The sequence below is a fragment of the Eschrichtius robustus genome, chromosome 18, assembly GCF_028021215.1.
Source record: "Eschrichtius robustus isolate mEscRob2 chromosome 18, mEscRob2.pri, whole genome shotgun sequence".
NCBI lineage: Eukaryota > Metazoa > Chordata > Mammalia > Artiodactyla > Eschrichtiidae > Eschrichtius > Eschrichtius robustus.
In genome coordinates this window covers 81,028,494-81,050,236 of record NC_090841.1, presented here as the reverse complement: position 1 = coordinate 81,050,236, position 21,743 = coordinate 81,028,494, and the positions used below count along the sequence as shown (strand labels likewise).

General features: G+C 45.1%; 1 protein-coding gene across 2 annotated transcripts in view; it reads left to right on the top strand.

The window, feature by feature from the left end:
- The first annotated feature begins 11,840 nt into the window (after positions 1-11,840).
- Positions 11,841-21,743, top strand: part of TUBGCP3 (tubulin gamma complex component 3) — a 60,776-nt gene continuing 50,873 nt past the window's right edge. For both annotated transcript variants that reach the window (XM_068526757.1, XM_068526756.1), the window contains exons 1-2: positions 11,841-12,099; positions 19,443-19,550. In XM_068526757.1, the coding sequence (XP_068382858.1) occupies positions 12,024-12,099; positions 19,443-19,550 (184 nt within the window). In that variant the 5' untranslated portion in view covers positions 11,841-12,023. The remainder of the gene's footprint in view (positions 12,100-19,442; positions 19,551-21,743) is intronic.

The following is a 21,743-nucleotide window of genomic DNA, read 5'->3' as shown; positions in this document are numbered from 1 at the left end:
TGGGATCCTCCTGACCAGGGCTCAAACCCATGTCCCCTGCATTGGCAGGCGGATTCTTAACCACTGTGTCACCAGGGAAGCCCCTTGTCTTTGATTTCTTTCGTCAGTATCTTATCTTGATCCTATTCAAGTCTCCTATTTTATCAGGCAGTGCTTCTGGTTATGTTTCGTGTGTAAGGCCTAGCCTGCTTCTGAGACCTGTAATTCCAATGACAATGTAGTTTTCAGGGCCCTTTCAATGCTATTCTGGTCTGCTTATATTTCAACAGAGTTCAAAATTTTACTAAGCATGTATTCACTTTGTAATTAGAAAAATGAAAATTCAATGTGGACATGTATTTTCTACCCCATGTATTAGCATGGAAGACACCAAGTCCAAGTTAACAAAGAGTCAAAGGAATGGCCGAGAGTCATGGCCAGGAAAAGAGGAAGCAGATGAGAAGTTCTGGGGTTGGAGGGGAGAGGACAGTTTGACTGTATCCCAGGGAGCAATGGTTTGCTGGGGTGAGGTCTCTGTGGCCACTGGGTTAAGATGTGTCCATATCAGAGATGCTCTCCAGCATCTGGGAGGAGTTTGCCCAGTGGCCAGACTCAGATTCAAATTTAGGGCTTCAGGCTCTGAGGTCAGAATGCTTTCTTTCAGCAAGTAAGACGAAAGACAACACAATCTCAAGTAACTGACAAATTAGTTAATTTTCCACATCGAAAACTTGGTTATAGAGATTCCACCTTATGTATGGGATCTCATTTGTCTCTCACGTGACTGAAGTGGACAGCAGTGCCCTTGACGGTGACCCGTGTACCATGTAGATAAAGTCAACAATCTCTACAGACCAGAGACCCGTGTACCATGTAGATAAAGTCAACAATCTCTACAGACCAGAGACCCGTGTACCATGTAGATAAAGTCAACAGTCTCTACAGACCAGAGACCTGTGTACCATGTAGATAAAGTCAACAGTCTCTACAGACCAGAGACCCGTGTACCATGTAGATAAAGTCAACAGTCTCTACAGACCAGAGACCCGTGTACCATGTAGATAAAGTCAACAGTCTCTACAGACCAGAGACCCGTGTACCACGTAGATAAAGTCGATAATCTCTACAGACCAGAGACCAGTGTACCATGTAGATAAAGTCAATAATCTCTACAGACCAAACCTTTGCTCACTGGTTACGACTATTGAAATAATTTTACATATTTAGGCCTTTGGGTACTTTCAAATTATCTTTAATTTTTAATACATGTCATAATACAATATTCACATATGTGTAATGCTGACTTAGTTTCATTTTTAAAATAGATTCAATGTGATAAAAACGAATCTCTTTGTTGGTCCTTTTAATGTAATCTTGAAAAAATTCAAATACTGAAATCTACTAGTAGACATTCCATAACCTCCCTTACAAACTGTAATTTTCAAATGTTTACCAGGTTGGGTTTTTTTTTAAACATTAACTTGTTGAATCCTCTCAAAGTCTGGCAAGGTGAATATGTTCATTCTCTTTTGAAAATTAGAAAATTGAAGCTGGAAGAAATAAGTTGCTCAGAGTCACACAGCTGGTGGTAGGGTTTGAGCCCCAGTCTTTCTGAAGAACTCTGCAGTACACTTTGATGTCTCCCACTTTCTCTCACTGATGGCAGAGTGGAACAGTCTCAGAAGCATTCTGAAAATGAGACTGACCCTTCCAAGATAATTTTTAAAGATAGCATTTAATTCATTTGATGCAGAAAAAACACACCCCGGATTAGCTTTTTGCAGTAAGGCAAAGACTGTGGACCAGGATAGAAAAGTTAAGGATACAATCCTTACCAGGTTTATTCCCTAAAACCAGTTGATGAGATTAAGCTGCAATTCCCGGGTCTCAGGAGAGCAATTCGGCCCATCCGGCCAGCAGAGGGCAGCACTAGGCCGGCACTCGGAGGACGGTCCAGCGGTGACCGGCATCACCTGGCCTCGCTCTCCTGATTGATTATCTGGGTATAGCCCATCCCAGGCCCCTTCCGGGGCCCTGGTGACCTGGTGCTATTAAGTCGTGAAGGGCCTAATGGCGGAAGAGGGGATTCCTCTCTGGTCCTCTGTGGGTTTACAGAATGGAGAGAAGAGCTGAGAAAATTCTAAACCAAAGGCACATTTTCTCCACCTAGTGATCCTGTCAGATTTCTGCATCAAATGTATTGAATGCTATCTTCCAAAATATTTCTGATTGTACTTCTTGCAGCAAGAATTCCAAATGATTTCCCAGGAGCTAGATAACAAGATACAGAGAAACTTAAATTTCCATGTAACCCACCAGGGAATTTTGGGAAGGAAACAGTGTTCACTGGGGAAAAAAAAACCAAAAACGTTGCTTTAAAAAGCGTACAGAGACAGCAGCTTTGACACGGTAGATATCAACTGGCAAAGATTTTTTTTTTTGGCCACGCCACCCAGCTTGTGGGATTTTAGTTCCCTGACCAGGGATTGAACCTGGGCCACAGCAGTGGCATGGAGTCCTAACCACTGGACTGCCAGGGCATTCTGCAAAGGTTTTTTTAACACACGATTTTGTACTGAGTTTTTATCTCCAAATTTTTTTTATAAATTTATTTTTATTTATTTATTTATTTATTGTTGGCTGTGTTGGGTCTTTGTTGCTGTGTGTGGACTTCTCATTGCGGTCCCCCTAATTTTTAAATAGTGTTAAAATAAGAAGTAATAATTCATTTTAGGGACTTCCCTGGTGGCGCAGTGGTTAAGACTCTGCGCTCTCAATGCAGGGGACCAGGGTTCGATCCCTGGCCAGGGAACTAAATCCCACATGCATGCCACAACTAAGTGCTCACATGCCACAACTAAGGAGCCCGCCTGCCACAACTAAGACCTGGTGCAACCAAATAAATTTAAAAATTAAAAAAAAGAAGTATTAATGCATTTTATAGACCATCAATAATCAAATAGAGATTTAAAAACTACATTCTAATGGGTAATCCAAATTTCTATTACAAAGTTACTATTAGGTAGTGTGCTAATAGCAGAAACAGCCTCAGCCTGGAAGAGACATGAATCCTAGCCCCTGCTTGGCCATTTACTGCTGTGTGAGCTTAGGCAAAACACTCAACTTCTCTGAGCCTCAGGCTCCTTATTTCTAAAATAGGGATCATAACCTCCACATCAGGGAGGCTTGGTGAGACAAACTGTCTTATCTGCAGCTCCTGGTTAGGAGCGTAGGTATAATGAGACTTACCGTTCCGTGTCACTAAGAGGTTCAGTTTGTGTAGCATTTTGCGGTATGTTTACCTTCGCAGTGTGCCTGCCTCCTCTGTACTGACCAGGAAGCCATGACTCGAGTGTGTCCGTGCCTTTGCGATGGCCACACGGACGGTCGACAGCAGAGCCAGGATGGGAAGCTCTCGTCTGGCTCCAAATCCTGCTCCCTTTCTTCCTCGCGGCACTGCCTGGTGAAATCTGTGAAGGGCCAAGCGGAGGTGGAAAGGCCGGAATCACTCCCAACTTGCTCTAACTTCTAATGGGATGGGCTAAGAGAACGTCATCCTCAAGGAAACAGTTCTGATGAAGACTCAGAGTGCTTGTCTCTCCAAATTCATGGCCTTACAAATGGACTTCAGCCAGTGGTTTGGGTCCAAAGCTGTCTTTATTGGCTTTAATGTTCTTTGCATATAATAACAAAACATTTGCAAACAAACAGGACATCCAGGATCATGAAGAGGGAGATTAATCACATAAATTGTGACATATCCATATGACGGAATATTATGTAGTCATTAATGGTCAGGCTTTAGCCTATTTGATGACATAGAAAAACACGAGATGTGATATTGAGTGAAATTGGAGGTCACAAAATAGTACGTGTAGTACAATTGCATGTATATGGATGTGCACACACACAGAGGGAGACTGGGTGTATAGATGCTAAAGCATTAACGGGGAAAAAAATTAATGGGGCCTGTCCCTATGGGTGCCATTATGCCTGATTTTTATCCTTTAGGTATTTTTGTCGCTTCTCAATTTTTCCCATGTACATTTGTTATCTTGGGGGCAGAAAAAGTTTATTTTTAAATAGTTGTGTATATATAACACTGCCATTAAATAAAAACAATTTTGTAAGTTAATATATGGAGACCATTTCCCCAACTAAAAGATGCCAAAAGAAAACCTTAGAAAGATAAAATGAATGCATAAATTGAAAATAAGAGCTCATAATGCCAAGACACTAAGGAAAATTGGGTAAAACCTAATAAGACCTGGTAGAAATTAGAACAAAGCATTTGAAATTGATTGGATTGTTTTCTCACAGGACAATAAGAAATCCTATCAGTTTACCACCAAAATGCTTTTCGGAATTCTGGAAATAGGGCTTAAGCAGTGACGTCTTTGCCCGGAAATCTGCTCTTAAGATCCCAGGAAGGAAAACTGATCTGAATAGAGAAGGTGGACAGTTAACATTACAGTTACAGTTAAAACAAGAGAGTTGGAGTGTCGATTTGAAGCAGAGCCAGCATAACAAAATTCTGGATATAAAGTGAGCAAAATCAATCTCTTGGGGCTTCCTTGGTGGCGCAGTGGTTAAGAATCCGCCTGCCAATGCAGGGGACACGGGTTCGAGCCCTGGTCCGGGAAGATCCCACATGCTGCAGAGCAACTAAGCCCGTGCACCACAACTACTGAGCCTGCACTCTAGAGCCTGCGAGCCACAACTGCTAAGCCCATGTGCCACAACTACTGAAGCCTGCGTGCCTAGAGCCCGTGCTCTGCAACAAGAGAAGCCACCGCAATGAGAAGCCTGTGCACTGCAATGAAGAGTAGCCCCTGCTCGCCGCAACTAAAGAAAGCCCACGTGCAGCAACAAAGACCCAACGCAGCCAAAAATAAATTAATTAAAAAAAAAATCTCTTTCCTTTCCTCTCTCCTTTGCTTTCCTTTATGTACATGTTACCTTTGACCCCATTTTATAAACCAAAGATAAAAAAATTAAGCACGATAAGTTTGTGTATGTTATTAATATTTAGGATTGTTATACTGAATTCTTAACGGCTTCTGAGTTTAAAAACAAAGCAAAACAAAGCTACCAAATATAGAGAATTAGTAATTAAATAAAATTACCCCCAAAGAACAAAGACCCGGTTTTAGGGGGAGAAAATTCTGAAACAACCCCCTTATAACACAAAGACAGCCTTGAAAGCTACAAAGATATCACAGCCGTTCTTGGGATGCAATTTCTGCGAAGGCTGATGGGCAACCCTGAGGTGTCGCGGTCAGGCAAGGCCAGAGTGTACGGGGTGTGATCCACTCCGTTGTTTCAACAAGAATCTGAAATTAATAAAATGCTGCAGTTTTTGTTTTTCAGATCAGAAAGCAGGTAAGAAGAAGTTAAGCGATCCGCCTGTGTAAGGACCAGGGCCGCCAGATGATCCACCTCTGGTTTTGGTGTTCTTCCTGTGCTTTAGTAAGTCTGCTGCTTTTTTTAAAAAGTTAATCAATTTTTTTATTGAAGTATAGTTGATTTACAATTTGTGTTAAGTCTGTTGCTTCTAAACTGTAAATTGAGGTTGTGCACAGGGAGACTTTAGAATGCAGACCTTGCCTTGGGAATATCTACACAGTAACTTTATATTTACAGTATACACTGAATGTGAATGGCAGCGAGGGATTGTGGGAGAGTGTAATTGGTGTAAACTGAAGAGTTAATGTGTTAGCACAGGGAGATCAGCTTGCTGCTTTGTGACCACCAAGAGGGGTGGGATAGGGAAGATGGGAGGGAGACGCAAGAGGGAGGAGATATGGGGTTATATGTATAAGTATAGCTGATTCACTTTGTTATAAAGCAGAAACTAACACACCACTGTAAAGCAATTTTACTCCAATAAAGATGTTAAAAAAAAAAAGAGCTAATGTGTAAGACACAAGATGGGGGGATTTTCTCGGCTTTGATTCTGTGCTTCATGTTATACAGACTTGCCTTGTGTTGATATATTCCAGCTGTGTCTTTAAAAATATATTCAAGCAAATTTTATGTAAAACGAACAGTGTTGGTTGTGCATGATGGGTCATGGGTCCATCCCATTGTCTTCTGAGGCACAGCAAATATAAAAACGTGACAAACAGCAAATGTCTTTTTCCACTATGCAGAGATGAGCTGAATTCTGTCGCTGCCAAGGTAACATAGGATAGATATTTATAGAAATAAGCGAGCTGTCCAGACATTCACGTGCTTCAAATCAATCCCTGAGCACAAAGCCCCAAGCCTGGCAGAAAGAGTGTTATTCAAACCGCCTGGGAGACCTCAGCGGCCACGACGGCTCCTTGAAGAGTTTGTGGCTCAAAGAGGCTCCCTATCTGCCCATTGTTAACTCGGCGAAGCATTTGTTCAAGCAAAAGGGGACTAAGCCCTCTAATCATCTGGAAAACTAATTAACTTCTTTTTTCAAAGGCTTTATCAGATTTCTCCTTGCAGCGTTCCTCAAATTCCTCAGCACCAAAGGGCTGAAGACCCCGGAGAGCAGCTCCAAAATATATCAGTGATCAGGAGTGTCTGGAGGAGAGGCTGGAACGCACCGTCTCGTGGTCCTGCGACCCAGATTTGAATCATGGGTCTGACCCTGGCTGTGAACTTGGACAAGGGATTGATAATTTCAGGTTGCAATGGGGAGAACAGGACTGGGTTTGTGACGATTAGAGATGGGCTAGCCCACACTGCACACAAAGAGCAGGTCGCGGCAGCTCTGTAACCTAGCAACGCTGGGCCAGGTGGCCACGGTGTCCTGGTGGACATGGTGACCCCCGCAGACCCTACGGATGGGCCCTGAGGGCCTGGGAGTGATGAATGGACAAAGGCGGTCTGGGTCCCAGAAGCTTCACAGACTTTGGGGGCACAGGGTATATCCTGCCATGGAATCAAACACTGTACTAGGGCCAGCCTGGGCCGGCGAGGGCTTTAACCCAGGTTTCTCAGCCCCGGGAGGAGAGGAAGCCTCAGCCCACCTCATGTGCCTGGGGTGATGAGGTGCGGGCGCAGGGCACGGAGGGGCCCACGCAGGAGGCAGCCCAGCTGTCACCTTTAACCTGACTTGAAAAGGGCGTCCAGTCCCTAATCCCGGAGGCAGGTTCTATCTTCCAAAGATCAGACGCCAGCACCACGAGACGAGCACTGCAGACGCGACCCACCAGCTACGTGGACAACCTGCCCCACTGCGCACCTCCTCTTTCTTTACTCCTCACAATGGCTCTGCTTAGGCTTGAAGAATCTCTAAAACTCTGTTCAGTCTTCTACCAAGAGAATCCACCTATTCCCAGCCACCCCTAGACAACAGCATAAGAACATTCAACCAGATCATGAGTAAACTGGGAAGGTAAAGTTGGTAAATCCACGGTCAAAGGGGAGAGATGAGGGCAGGATGGAAATACTAGTCACAGAATTTTGTACCCAAACAAGGATATTTCATCCCCATTATAAAAAGTCATTTGTATTCTTTTAAAATAGTGTTTTTAAAATTAATTTAAAATACTTTTAAAATCAAAGAAGCAACGTGCCGGTTGAACACCATACTAAAAAACGTGATATGCTTCAAAAACTGTAAATATAGACCTGAGAAATAAGATAAAAGAACTCTGACAAAAACAATGCTAGAAAAGAGGGGAGTAGGGGCTCCTGCTTCCTAAGCTGGGGAGAAGGGCAAAGGTAATACTCAATCTTGGTGGTATTTATAGTAAAGCTGTGTCAGATGTCAGCCTTTGAAAACTGATTACAATTTTTTAAAAGTATGAGAAGAAACACTACATACTCACAAAACAAGATAACAGAAAGGACAGTGGCTCAAAAGACTTCTTGACTTCTAAAGTAATTTATCCATCCACTTACTAGGGTTAAAGGACACGTTCCTGAAATATATGAGTTTTCAAAGTCTAATTGGAGTTTCTTTCTGTTGATCTGATGTCAGAACAGTAAATTATTATGGTCTCAAAAAAGAAAAGTGAATATCAATTTAAAAATTCATTGTAATTTGAAAGACTGTTCACTAGTTTTAGTCAATCAATCATTACCGATCTTTATAATCACTGAGTTGGGTACTGAAAGCTCGTTAATCACAAAGCTTCCGATTGAGGCAACTTGAATGGGTTTTTTCCTATGATATCAAATGTGACATAAGAGATAGAATATGAAAGAATTTTAAATGTAGCCCATATCAAGGAGAAGTGAGACAGAGCAGCAGATCACACGGGGAAGAAGGGAATGTGAATAGCCAGTTGTGGAAACTCTCTACTGTGGTATCCCACATGACTCTGCCTCACCGTTTTACAGAAAAGTTGAGACGGGGGCACCTGACCACAGAATTCGCTGTCTTACCACAATAACCCACCGCCCAGAAGCACTGGACTAACATAAACTACGGACTTTAGTTAATAACATGTCCATATTGGTTCATTAATTGCAGCAGATATACCACACTCATGCAAAATGTTAATAATAGGGGAAGCTGTGCCTGGGTTGGATGGGTGTATGAGCCTTTCTGTACTATTTACTCAACTTTCTATAAATTTAAAATGATACTGGGCTTCCCTTGTGGCGCAGTGGTTAAGAATCCGCCTGCCAGTGCAGGGGACACGGGTTCGAGCCCTGGTCCAGGAAGATCCCACCTGCCGCAGAGCAGCTAAGCCTGTGCACCACAACTACTGAGCCTGCATTCTAGAGCCCGCGCGCCTAGAGCCCATGCTCTGCAACAAGAGAAGCCACTGCAGTGAGAAGCCCGCGCACCGCAGCGAAGAGAAGCCCCCACTCGCTGCAACTACAGAAAGCCCGCACGCAGCAACAAAGACCCAGTGCAGCCAAAAAAAAAAAAAAAAAAAAAAAGATACTAAAAACCATTAAGTCTATTCACTATTTTTAAAGAACTCACGGCCATGAGGGAGTGTCCAAGGGATACAGGAGCCAGCTGAAACAGCTCCCAAGAGCCAAGGCTGGAACAATTTGAGCAAGAAAATAAGTGATGCATTATTGCATTATGACCCAAAGTATAAAAATAAATACCCGCAAATGCATACTGATATAAGTAAATTGTTGAAAAACAAGCAAATGGGGGAGAATAAACAAATCTCCATGCAGAAAAATTTTACATAAATCTGTGTAGGTACCCCACACTTAGGGAAGAGGACCATAACTATCCACTCCCTAGGTGTGGACTGCACAGTGACATTCTTCCAAAGAACAAGAAAGGAAAGAGAAAAGGAGTAACTGTACGAACACCACTGGAGGGCAGCTGACCAAGGTCCATACCAGCAGTGATACGTCCAGTCAATAGACTGCAGCCTCGATGGGATGTGATTAGAATTGTTCTTCACCTCTGCGGACTTAATGCATTTATATTTAATGTAATTTGTGAGCTACTTTGGTTTCAACATACCATCTTAATATGTTTTCTCTTGTCCCTCCTGTTCTATGTTCATTATTACTTCTTTTTTCTCTTTAAGTGGATGAAAATTTTTTATTGTTTTATATTCTACACTATCATCTATCTAGAGTGAGGGAAAGAGATTGAGTTATTTTAAGGGATTGGCTCACATGAGTGTGGGCATGGCAATTCCACAATCTGCAGGGTGAGCTGTCAGCTGGAGACCCAGGGAATAGCCAATGCTGCAGCTCGAGTCTGAAGGCCGCCTGCTGGCAGAGCTCCCTCATCCTTGGGGAAGGTCAGTCTTTTGTTCTAGTCAGGCCTTCAACTGATTGGATGAGGCCCACCCACGCTACGGAGGGCAATCTGCTTTACTCAAAGCCTACTATTTACATGTTAATCTCATCCCAAAACACACTCACAGAAACACCTAGAACAATGTTTGACCACACACCTGGGCACCACAGCCAGTCAAGGTGACACAAAAGTCACCCTCACAGCATTAAAATCCTGGCGGGGCTGCCACTTGTACCAAGTGGGCCCCCAACCTTGGGCTACTGTAGCTGGAGTGTCACCCTGTTCGTTTCCTACCAAGCCCCCTTTAGCTGGTCAGCCATGGCTTTTCACCTCCTGCCCCAAATTGAGCCCACCCCTTCTGGGACCAAAGCTGATGGTCGGGCAGCCACCGTGCACTGGGAGTACCAGGGCTCTCCTGGGTCAAGCTGTGTGGTGGGAACTGGAGCAGTCCTGGCAAGAAGACCACAGATGCACGTTTTTCTCCCTAGAAGCTCCATCATTTTTTCAAGACTGAATGCTTTCCAATTTGTGGTCTATCTTTGGTTGATTTCCAGTGCCCTGGCTTGGTTCATCTTGGCAATTTGGTCCAGTTTTCTGCTTTTTTTTTTTTTTTTTGGTGAAAAGGAGTTGCTTGCATCCTCACCCATCATCTCTGTAAGTCCCTCTGGCTTCATGTATTTTGAGGGTCTGTCATCAGGCACACATGCATTTACAGTTGTGTCTTCCTAAGGAACTGACCCTTTTATCAGCACGAGATGTCCTTCTCTGTCTCTGGACACTCCCTGTCTCCGAGTCTATTTTACCTAATGTTAATGTGGCCACTCCAACCTTGCTATACTCACTGTTTTCATGGTATATCTTTTCTCCACCCATTTACTGTCTACCAACTTTTTATATTAAAATATGGCTTAACCTGTAATTAGGTCCTGCTTTTTTCCTTCACTCCTTCTGGCAATCTTGGCCTTTTAATGGAGCGTTTCATCCATTAACACTTGTTGCAGTCATTAGAGTGGTTGGATTTAGGTACACTGTTTTGAAAGTTTGTTTTCTGTTGTCCTCTTTGATTTTTTGTTTCTCTGTCTACTCTTTCACTCCTTCTTTTGGATGACTTGAGTCCTTTGGGATTCTGCTTCACTTGCTGCTGAGAAGAGCCATCCTGATTCTTCAGAAAATGGAGGAAAGGCCAGACTCTGCACACACACACGAGGAGGGGTTTCCTGCTGTGTTTAAGAAGGTTGAGGTGACTTGGGTTTTCACGTTTTACCCAAACGTCTCCATCTCAAACCTCAGGGTCCACTTCTTCTCAATTAACCATCCACCCTTAACAGGAGAGACTGGGCAGGACTGTGTGTTCAACTTGCATCATAATTGGAGTCTGGTCCTCAGTTCTGATGACTTTGCAGGTACAAGAATAAGAGATTTCTTTTAGGGCTGTTATAGACGCCCTCTGGTTCTGCCTATGGCTGCGCCTCTAGCTAGAAATGCACAGACCCCAGGTTTCCGCATGTACCCCAGCACAGTCCACCCCATCCTGTGCTCTCTGTAGCCATCATTACCCCTGACCGCAGCAGCTGCTTAATTTCCCCAAGTCTTGCCATCAGCCAGCCCTTTTCCCCAAGTAGCCACACGTGACCATGTAACACATTTTGGTGGTCGAGCCTGCCCCCTTCTCTCGCTCTTGTCTGACTGACTAGTTACCTGGGGCTGGGGGTGGGGAGGTGCCAAACAGCACTCTTATGAAAAGCTGGACAATGTGGCCGGTGTCGACGGTCAGCCACGTGTCGAAAATCATAAAACCCTTGTACTTCTATAAACAGACTTCTCCACCCAAAGTGTAAGTAGAAACAATGATCCTTTAAAAAAAATTATGGACTGTGAAAGCGCTGCTGGGCACCCACCACTCTCACAGCAGGTCAGGGGCCGTCCTGCCCCTCTGCTGGGGACGTCTGGGGGTCGGAGCCGTCCTGACCCTCGAAGACACCTGGGGACGTTTGTGGGTCTGAGCACCGCGAGCAGCAGCGGCTGGGGCGCCTGGTGCCGGAACTTTCCTGGCTGGGCCGCAGTTGTCGGGAGGAACCCTTAGGCCGGCGCACCAGCGGCCCCGAGAGCCCGGAAGAAGCGGGGCATTGTGGGAGGGGCCCGCGTTTCGGCGGGTTCCGTCAAAATGGCGCCCTTCTTGCCGGCGCTGTCCGCGGGCCCTTAGCCTGTGGGGAACCCGGGAGCCCTCGGGGCGCGGGGCGGACGCGGGCGGCCGGGCCTCCGGAGCACGCCGGGCTCGGGGCGGGGCAGGCGAGCGCCGGGGGCTCCGCGGGGCCCCCGCGGGCAGCCCCGGGCTAGGATGGCGACCCCGGACCAGAAGTCGCCGAACGTCCTGCTGCAGAACCTGTGCTGCCGGATCCTGGGCAGGAGTGAAGGTAGCGGGGCTGGCCGGGCGGCTGGGAGGCGTCCCCGGGGCTGCCGGGGTCGGGGCTGGAGGGCCTGCAGGCGCTGCAGCCCCCGGGGCGGGGGAAGGAGGCCGGTCCCGGGGCGGCTGAGTCACCGCTGCCCGGCGCGGTGCCGGGGTGCAGCCCGGAGGACGGTCAGCCGCCGCGCGTCTGCTTCATCCGGCCGCAGGGCCGGGCGGGCGCTCCCGCGCTTATCCGGATGGAGAGCGCGGCGGGCTGGCCCGGGTTACACGCCCGTGACTGCGCGGGGGCGACGCCGCGGAGGGGGTCCGGGTGGTGGAGCCACACAGTTTCCCCTTAACGTTAGCAAAGGAGCGGATTTGAGGATGATGCGAAGGTGCCTATGACGGTTAACCTGCCACGTTTTCCTTCGATGAAGGGCTGAGGGTTGCTTTTGATGTAAAACCATTTCTGCAGGGTTCATATGGCGAGTCCTGCTACCAGACCAGTCCCGTGCAGTAGGTCAAGCCATTGTGTACTCCTGGAACCGTAAAATACGGCACAGTTTGTCGTCTCTCGATGTTTGTTTTGGCGGGAGGGAGGGGGGAAGAGGGGATGCACTACGAAGGGATCTTTTGGGTAATTGAAGCAACTGGGTTACTTATTCCTTGAGCACCATAATGTGGGAAAGGAAGTGTGCAGTTTTTGCAGGAAGACTTAAAACAAAATTAAAGAATTGAGACTGCATTTTGACCTTTCATGATTCCTGACAATTAGCATACATAATTTATTTGATGGTCTTAGGAGCAAAAAGATGAGTTTTCTTTGGTCAGTCTGTTAAATGACACTGACTTTACATGGTTCTTGCTCCAGTTTATGAAGTTTCGCTGTTTTCCTTTGTTCATCTAAGAAATCTTTGGGCTCCCCCCACCTCCAGGCACTGTGCTAGGCGCTGGTGATGCAGAGGTAGAGAGACAGGTAATTCCTCTCATAGATCCTACATTCTAGTGGAGGATACGTGATAAAATCAGTAAACTTAGGGGCTTCCCTGGCGGTCCAGTGGTTAAGACTCATGCTTCCAATGCAGGGGCGCAAGTTTGATCTCTGGTCGGGGAAACTAAGATCCCACCATGCGGCGCAGCCAAAAAGTTAAGTAAATAAATAAATAAAAATTAAAAACAAGAAGATTTTCTCTCATTGTTAGAGTGGAAGAAACGTTACTTATTTAAAAAAAAAACAGTAAACTTATAATGTTGTTTAGTGGTGCTGTGATGAAAAATAAAGTAGGGTAAAGGGATTTTTTTTTTAAATTTACAAGTTATTAGACTAGATTTAATCTTTTTTTAAAAATTAATTTATTTTTGGCTGCGTTGGGTCTTCATTGCTGCAAGAGGGGCTACTCTTTGTTACGGTGCATGGGCTTCTCATTGCAGTGGCTTCTCTTGTTGCAGAGCATGGGCTCTAGGTGCACGGGCTTCAGTAGTTGTGGCACGTGGGCTTCAGTAGTTGCAGCACGCAGGCTCAGTAGTTGTGGCTCACGGGCTCTAGAGTGCAGGCTCAGTAGTTGTGGCTCATGGGCTTCAGCGGGCTCAGTAGTTGTGGCTTGTGGGCTCTAGAGCACAGGCTTAGTAGTTGTGGTGCATGGGCTTAGTTGATCCACGGCATGTGGGATCTTCCCAGACCAGGGGTCGAACCCGTGTCCCCTGCATTGGCAGGTGGATTCTTAACCACTGCGCCACCAGGGAAGCCCAGGGTAAAGGGATATTGAGGGAAAGCTGAGGATACCTAAACAGAGACCTGGGTGGAGAGAGGGAGGGACCCTGGCACACCTGGGCCAAGGTCTTGCGGAGGGCGGGCCTGGCTGTTTTGTTTTTATCTCCAGCTCTTCTGTGTGTGTGGAGTTGCCTTTCTGATTTGACGTTCCTGATCATAGGAGACACCAGGGAACTGAGATGGTTGGTCATGATTCACTCATGTTAAAGTCAGGGTTTGCATTACATCCGTGGGCCCTCAGTTTTCCTCCAGGGATAAACCACACATTCATCCGTTTCCATTGTCACAACTAGACTTTGAAGACCATTCATTCATTGCGAGGTGTCATCATGTTTCTCAATTTTTTTTTTAACATTTGAGGCTCCTTTTGATTGACTTAGTTTCACCCATTCCAGAAGGTTGCAAAACTTTTCAGAAAGTTCTGCACTGTCCTCTCTCTCCACGTAGAATTGTGTCTAAAGAGTAAATTGGCTCCTGTACACCTTAAACTTACACAGTGATGTATATCAGTTATTTCTCAATAAAACTGGAAGGAAAAAAAAAGTAAATAAGCTGTCTGTGAGATCCTGAGGGGTCCTCTCAGAGTAAAATATATCATAAACTCCACTAAAACGATGCTCTGTTCTGTTCTGGACAGCTAGGATTGCCAAACAGTTGTATTCATAATTCCAAATTATGCTACTACTTACCGAAGAATATATGTCTTTAATAGCTTGCCTTGTTCTGTTTTAATTTATTCTTCCTTAGTAAACAAAGGAGCAATGTTATTGCTGCCTTTACAGTGTTTGAGATTTTTAAAAAATTTCTTTTCATTGGTGGGTATTTTATCTGTTAACTTAGTAGAACATTTGATTAACTACATTTTCTAGTGACGTTACAAACAATTGGCCTTATGCTTTTATAATATATTGCTTTTTTAATACTGTGAAATTGAGGCATAATAGATACTTGTTACTTTTAATGTGAATTTCATATGAATCAATTTTTCATAAAGTTTTTTGTTTTTTAATTTGTAGTTAGCTTCAAGGGACCTTCAGAAGCAAAGCACCTAGCTATAATGATGCTTGACACTTTTATAAAGTTAGTATAACCATTATTTCCCACCTTTTCCAGCTTATAACACTTGTGAATTTGTTTGAAACACACAGTGCCAGTTAGTGAGTGGAGAATTCTCTCTCCACATCCTTGAGCCTCTCCTGGAACATTTTACTTATTATTATATCTTTGGATAGTCATTATTTCTGTCTTTGGAAACAGTGTACTTGATGTTATAGTGTTTCAGCTCTGCCAGAGGCAACATTCCTTTTCATACTTTGTAATCCTCTTTCTAACTAGAGATTAAGAAGAAATACAGGAGTTTTTTGTTAGGTAAGTGTTTTAGCACAAATGGTTAGGTAGGACTACAGTAGCCCACATACTGAGGTCAGACGATGGCCCTGACTGGGAACGGCCATGTGAGGGCAGCGTGAGCCATGGTGCAGGCAGGGAAAGGATGTCGTCTTGGTGGTTTGTGGACCACAAGTGGTGTTGCTGTGGGTTTTATGATTTTTGAAAATTGTGAAGAGTTCTTGATGAAGTTCCAAACAAAGTGTAGTCTTTACCTTGGGAAAATCAATGTATATTAAATATACATCAAAACATATTATGTGGGGGAAAAAAAACTTATTATGTGTATGTTAAAATGTACACTAAATGTTTATTAATGTGTATATTGAAATTTTAAAGGTTTAGGCTTCATTTGAAAATTGTACCTAATGGGTTTATTATTGCTATTTTAAAATGAATTAGTATTTAAAAATGATCATGGTTTATGTTTCTAATACAGTAAATATAGATTGATGTAACCCACATAAATAAAAAACTTTTAGGGGTCCTCAATCTTAAAAGTGTTAAGGGGGCTTGAGACCAAAAAGTTTGAGAACCACAAACTAGAGCAATGATTTTTATTTTGTTTTTGTTTTAGAGCATTGCTTTTCAACTAGTGCTGTGATCAGAGTCATCTGTGATCTCACGAGAACCTGATAACACTGGCTGCTTTGGGGAGAGGAGCTGGTGGCCAGACAGTAGTGGAGGGGGAAGACTTTTTACTGTATGCAGTGTTACGTCTTTTCATTTTGAATTCTCTAAATGTGGCACTTATTCACAACTAATATTGTGGGCCCCATCTCCAGAGATACTGGTCCTGGCGGTGTCTGTTGGAGCTTGGCGTCTGGAACACAGTCATTCTGACCTGTGTCTGGGGTGGGGATTGCTGGTTCAGGTTACTGACCTGTTGGCCTGTCCTTTACGAAAGCAGTGCCACGTGTGCACAAGCCCACAGGTAGAGGAGGTGCAGGAAGGCAGAAACTTACGACTTGGACAGTTTGTCCTCGGTCACTTTCTGAAACTCTGGGAAGCACACGCCTGTAGAGTTTCTGTAATTCCTGGGGACTCGCTTATTTTTGTGCACCTTGAAATTCAGTGGTTGTCTCTTACCTGACCGTGTGGATGAGAACTCTTCTGGGATGCAGAGGCAGCTGTCTTCCATCTGAAACCTCTTGGGCCCACACCTGTGTGCTCTCTGGGCCTTCGCGTGTCAGGTTGAGATCCTGTGGTCCCACGGTGTCGCTGGCCCTGGCTTTGCACCCCCTCCCAGTTTCTCTCCCACCCTGCAGCCAGGGGGTCATTTCTAGAAAACAGTTTAATCAGATCTGTTGAAGGCTGATTTTGTTCCCTGTCTGTAAGCTACAGGATGAAGACCACATTATCTTGCTTGAAGTTAAAAACTAGGGGTGCTCTGTTGAGTTGTAATTTTGATGGCTATGCTAGACACAATGTACATTTAAATGACATTTTCGGGTTGATAATAATAAAGATAGCTAACGTTTGTTGAGTCCTTGCTATGTGCCAGATACCCTGCTTACCCTCTGGGAGGTTGCAGTGGTTATTAGTGACCTCATTTTATAGGTGAGGCCCCTGAGACCCGGAGAGGTGAAGTAGCTGGCTCGCCGTCGTCCGGCTGGTGACGTGCAGGGCCACGACGGGCGCCCAGGGCTCTGATTCCGGAGACTCTTGCCTTGAACTCACTCCCTCCTGCTGCTGTGCCTCTGTGCTGAGTAGCGGCGGGAGAGGCGTGGCCCCGCCTGCAGGGTGGGCTCTCACCTGCTTTCGGGAAAGCGTGTGTCAGCAGCCCGGCAGCGGCCCTCTGGCCCTCGTCAGACAGTAGATCCTTGAATTCACTGGTGCCATTTCTTCTCAGAGAAATGTCCTCAGAGGCTTGGCGGGGGGTGTACCTCCCCCTCCCCGCTCCTGACAACCAACCGCCCATGCCTCGCACATGCCCAGAGCAGATTGGAGGTGAGAGTACTCTGGTACTTTGTGGTCAAAAATTTGAATGCTCCTATTTTTAGTCTTGGGTTAAGCCAGATCCTCACAGAGCTGCCGTGTGGACCTCCTTGTCTGGGACTCTTGGTGGAATGAGTTTGGCTTTGATGATTTGGATTTTAGAATCCAGTGTCATTGGCCTCCTTTGAGGAACAGTGTCCTGAGTAGCCCTGTGAATCCCACTACTGTGTCCTTTCCACCTGGTTCTCTGGCTTTTCACCTGGCAGGCTCCTACCCGTCTCAAAGGTCGCTTCCTCAGAGAGGCCTTGCTCAACCAGCGTGTTTCATGAAGTCTTCCCTGTTATTTGCCATTGTAATGTCCTGCTTATTTCTCAGTAGCTCTTGTCACAGTCTGATTACTTTGTGTATTATTTGCCTCATTTTTTTGTATTCTCACTAAGGCTGCCTTGTTAGCCACTATTTCTTGTCTCTTCTATTCTTAGGGCCTGTACTGTTTGGCATGTAGTAGGTACTTTGGAATTATTCATTGAATTACTGATTGAGTTTACTTTAAAAATTGAATGATGTTTTGGGAGTGTTAAAGGAGAAATTTGTAGTTGACGTTGCTTGATATTTTGCATTTTAATCTTTGATGATAGTCATTATTAAATGATGGTCATTATTGGTAGTCATTATTGATATCATATTGACGATAGTCATTATTAAAGAAGGAATAACCGCCTCTGCCAATTTCTTTCATAGTCTGGATTCAATGCATCTACCTTTGCAGCACAGGATAGGCAGATTTGGTTTAAGAAATAGCTGATGGGTTTTTCAGATATTTTATCATCCACAAGAAAGATAGACTGGAAATTTGGCTGGCAGGCAGATAGGGAAACTGCAGTGTGGCTGCAGAGGCGGGAGGGATGCGACAGACATGCAGAGGTGTGGAGAAGGTGTGAAGACAAGGACGAGGAGAGTGTGTCTGGTACTGAGGAGGTTTGCATTTTGGGCAGGAGAAAATTCAAAAGTTTATGAAACTTTTAGAGTGGGGATTTTTGTGTGACGTCCTTGGGTATGTTGTTAACGAACTGTTGTTTGTAGAACTCAGGATCGTGGTAATCTAAAAATAATTTTTAACTAAAATAGTTATACAAGCACTCCTTTTAAATAAGAGATGTTCAGTGACACTTAATGTTTATAAAATTAATGTATAGTTGGTGTAGAAAATTTTTAAAGTGTGGGAAAACATAAGGAAGAATATCTCCCCTCTAATCCTGTGACTCCACAGAAACAGTTTGAGTTACTTCTTTTTGCTCCTTTCCCCCATGTATACACTCACCTTCTGTGTTGTGGTGCAGTGGTGTTTAAGGAAGACTCCGCACGTGCGTGTGTGTGTACGTGTGTGCGTGTGTACGTGTGCTAGAGGTGGGAAGGCGGTCTGAGGAGCTGGGGGGGGGAGGGTGTGTCAGGGTTCTCAGCTGGACGTGAGTGAGGCGTCCTCAAGGAAGGGCAGGACCGCGGAGCATGGCTGGTGTGTCGTGAGCTGGGCCAGGAGAGCAAGGGGCAGGTGGCAGGGGGCCCAGTGTTGTAGGCCTTCCTCAGGATCAGCCTGACTGCGTGTGGGTCATTTACTCCAGGGGCAAAAGGAGGAGTAGGTCACCAGCTACTCAGGAGACTTGTTGAGATGGGCTAGTGGCTATGGAGTGATCGTAGTGGGACACACTTGTAGAAGTCGAGTCAGCAGGGTTTACTGATCTGCCTTGTTTTCTTTGCTCTTGTAGGTTTATGCCTTAAAAAAAAAAGATCCCCTTTTCTCAGTTTAGTGGGTTTTTGAAGGGCGTGGAGGCGCATGTCTGTGTTTAAGCCATCCTCTTTACCTGGAAGTGCACACATGGTTCATAAGTTATTGCCCGTTTTGATTGCTCGTGGCCACTCCTGGCATGTGTGTGCACGTGAGCCCTGGCGCTCCTTGTAGGCTCTGCTGAGCAGGTGCCATGGTTGCGCTGGCACTTTTCCTGCTCCTTTTTTTAGGTTTATCAGTCCAATCTGTTTTCTGTCTCCTAGGAGTTTTCAGACTTTCTGTTGCTGTCTCCCTCTCTTTGTCTGTAAAACTGTCATTCTGCTCATGTAGTCGTTCATCCTGCCTCTTTGTGGCTCTTCCATCCTCTCAGTTAAGCCCTGGGGAAGGTGGACAGCAGATGCACATGCCCAGTGCACCGTGTTGAACTGGAAGCCTCGGGGGATCGCGACGTAACGTGATGGTGATAAGTTGCATCCTTTTATTTACCTTTCAGCCGATGTGGCCCAGCAGTTCCAGTATGCCGTGCGAGTTATTGGCAGCAACTTTGCCCCAACTGTTGAAAGAGATGAATTTCTAGTAGCTGAAAAAATCAAGAAAGAACGTATGTATTTTTCTTAAGTGTTATCATGTGTTGCATTCTTAAACTTGTCAAAGCTTAAGTTTATACACACACACACACACACACACACACACAGATATATACTTGTGTCTTTCTTTACATATGTATGTATTTCTTTGTATGTGTACGTATATATGTAGTTCCCAAGCACATTTTAATTATAGGTACTATTACAAATATATAAAAATATATATTAAAAATAAGGACAAGAACATAGTGGAAGGGGGTTGTTTTAAATACTATTATAACAACATAATGTGGGTTAAGAATGTGAGGAAGATAAAAGGACTTCATATAACTTGCTGCTTATCTTGTGATTCGCAGTGTTTAATCTTATGCACCCTTTGACCAGATAACAGAGAGTATTATCTTGGCAGTTAAAACAACTCAGTGAGTCAACTTGCAGTACTTTAGAGCTTGCTGTTGAATGTTGTAATTCTGAGATGGTCCTGAAAGCTTTCATACACAGTGTTACCTTAGAGAAGGAAGCTCTCCACGTATTAGCCCCCGGTTAGGGATGGTTGTCCGACTGTGCATCCCCGGAGCATCTGAAGGGGGGGCTCTGAGCACCAGGACCCGCTTGTGAGAGCTGCCCTGTCCCGGTCGGAGGGTGGTTCTTCTCCAGGGGCCGGGTCCCCTTTCCTCACAGTTCTCCAGACTCAAGAGCCTGGCCCCAGCCACCTAAGCAGCAGCCTGGCACCTGAGAAAGCAGGTGCGTTCTCCCTGCGGGCCCGGCTCTTAACCCGCCCAGGTGAAATGGGCTGTCGCAAGTGGTAATGCCACCTTCTCGACGGTAGTTCCTCATGGCACCGTTTCCCACCTCAGCTGTTGCCTTATTAACTGTTTGGCCAGGGCTCTGTGTGGACGTCCTGTTGCAGAGCTGGGTACCCGAGCTGGGAAGTGGCGGCTGCGGGTAGGGTTGGGACCCTGGTGTGTGAGCGGCTGGGTCTGGGGGCGGCTCGCTGAGCCGCGCAGGACTGGCATGATTCCGATCTTGGGGTTCCCTGGCATGTAGGTACCGTGTAAGGTGGGGGGACGGACTGTTTATCATAGTGTGAAGACTCATTTTCCTTTCTTGTCTGTAAAACTGAACCTGAGAGCATTGCGCTCGCTTCTTGACCCCTGATGATTGTTACACTTTAGGTCATTAGTGAGGACCCCAACTGCTAGGCACTGCATTGAACAGACATTTATGCCCTTTGTGAACGTACAGACCCAGGCCCGCTGGTGAGAGCGCTACACGTACTTGGAGTGGCTGACGGTAGTTTGTCCTCAGAGTCACAGGACTGGCGGCCACGTTGTTGAGTGGGTCCTGAAGGATCTTTTTTAAAGGAGAAAACTGTAACCGTGTGCAGTTTATTGTTCTGTGTAGTCTCTGTACCTTTGAAATGAGGCTTGCTGTGTAGACACAGTGCGTCTCTTCTGCCCATTATCACCTGGTGTCCGCGGCTGCTCCTGGGCCCCCAGCCCGAGTCCCCAGCCCTGACGTGGCCCAGCTGTGGTTGAGGTGTCAGTGATGGTCCATGGAGTGGTCACCAGTGATCTATCATCTGGTGACCTATGAAAGATGATCTATCATCTTTCATTCATTCTTAGACATAGTTTTTACATTTTAATATTTTTGAAATCTGGTAATTGTTTTTGGTGTATTAGATTAGTTGGGGTATGGTAGTTCTGCCCTCTGGAATAGCACAAAAATGTTAACTTGCCATTTTATATGGCTGGCTTCAGATATAAAATGCTAGTATGTTTTATATTGACACAAATTGCAAAACTCATCGTGTGTGACAAAATTTCACACCTATTGGTTTCTTCATTTTTCACATTGGTAAGTGAGGTACATTGTAACTCAAGGCTTGTTTTGCTTTATTTAGTCGTCTATTAGATAAAACATCATTTTTTGGGTGAATATTCTGTGTTCATTTTTATTAGTATTATTTACTATATTTTATTGTCCTGTGACTTTTATATCTGAGTTAGCATTAGTCCCATTCTGTAGAAATAACATGTAAAAGTAAATTATATTGAATTTTTAACTGCATTCATTTTGTTGAATGCATTTTGTAATAATGCATTTTAAAGAGAGCTTTACCGTTCTGCACAGGAAGACTTGGGGGTACAGCTTTGATTAGGATGAAGCGGCCTCTGGTATGTCCATACGAGACATACTGGGCC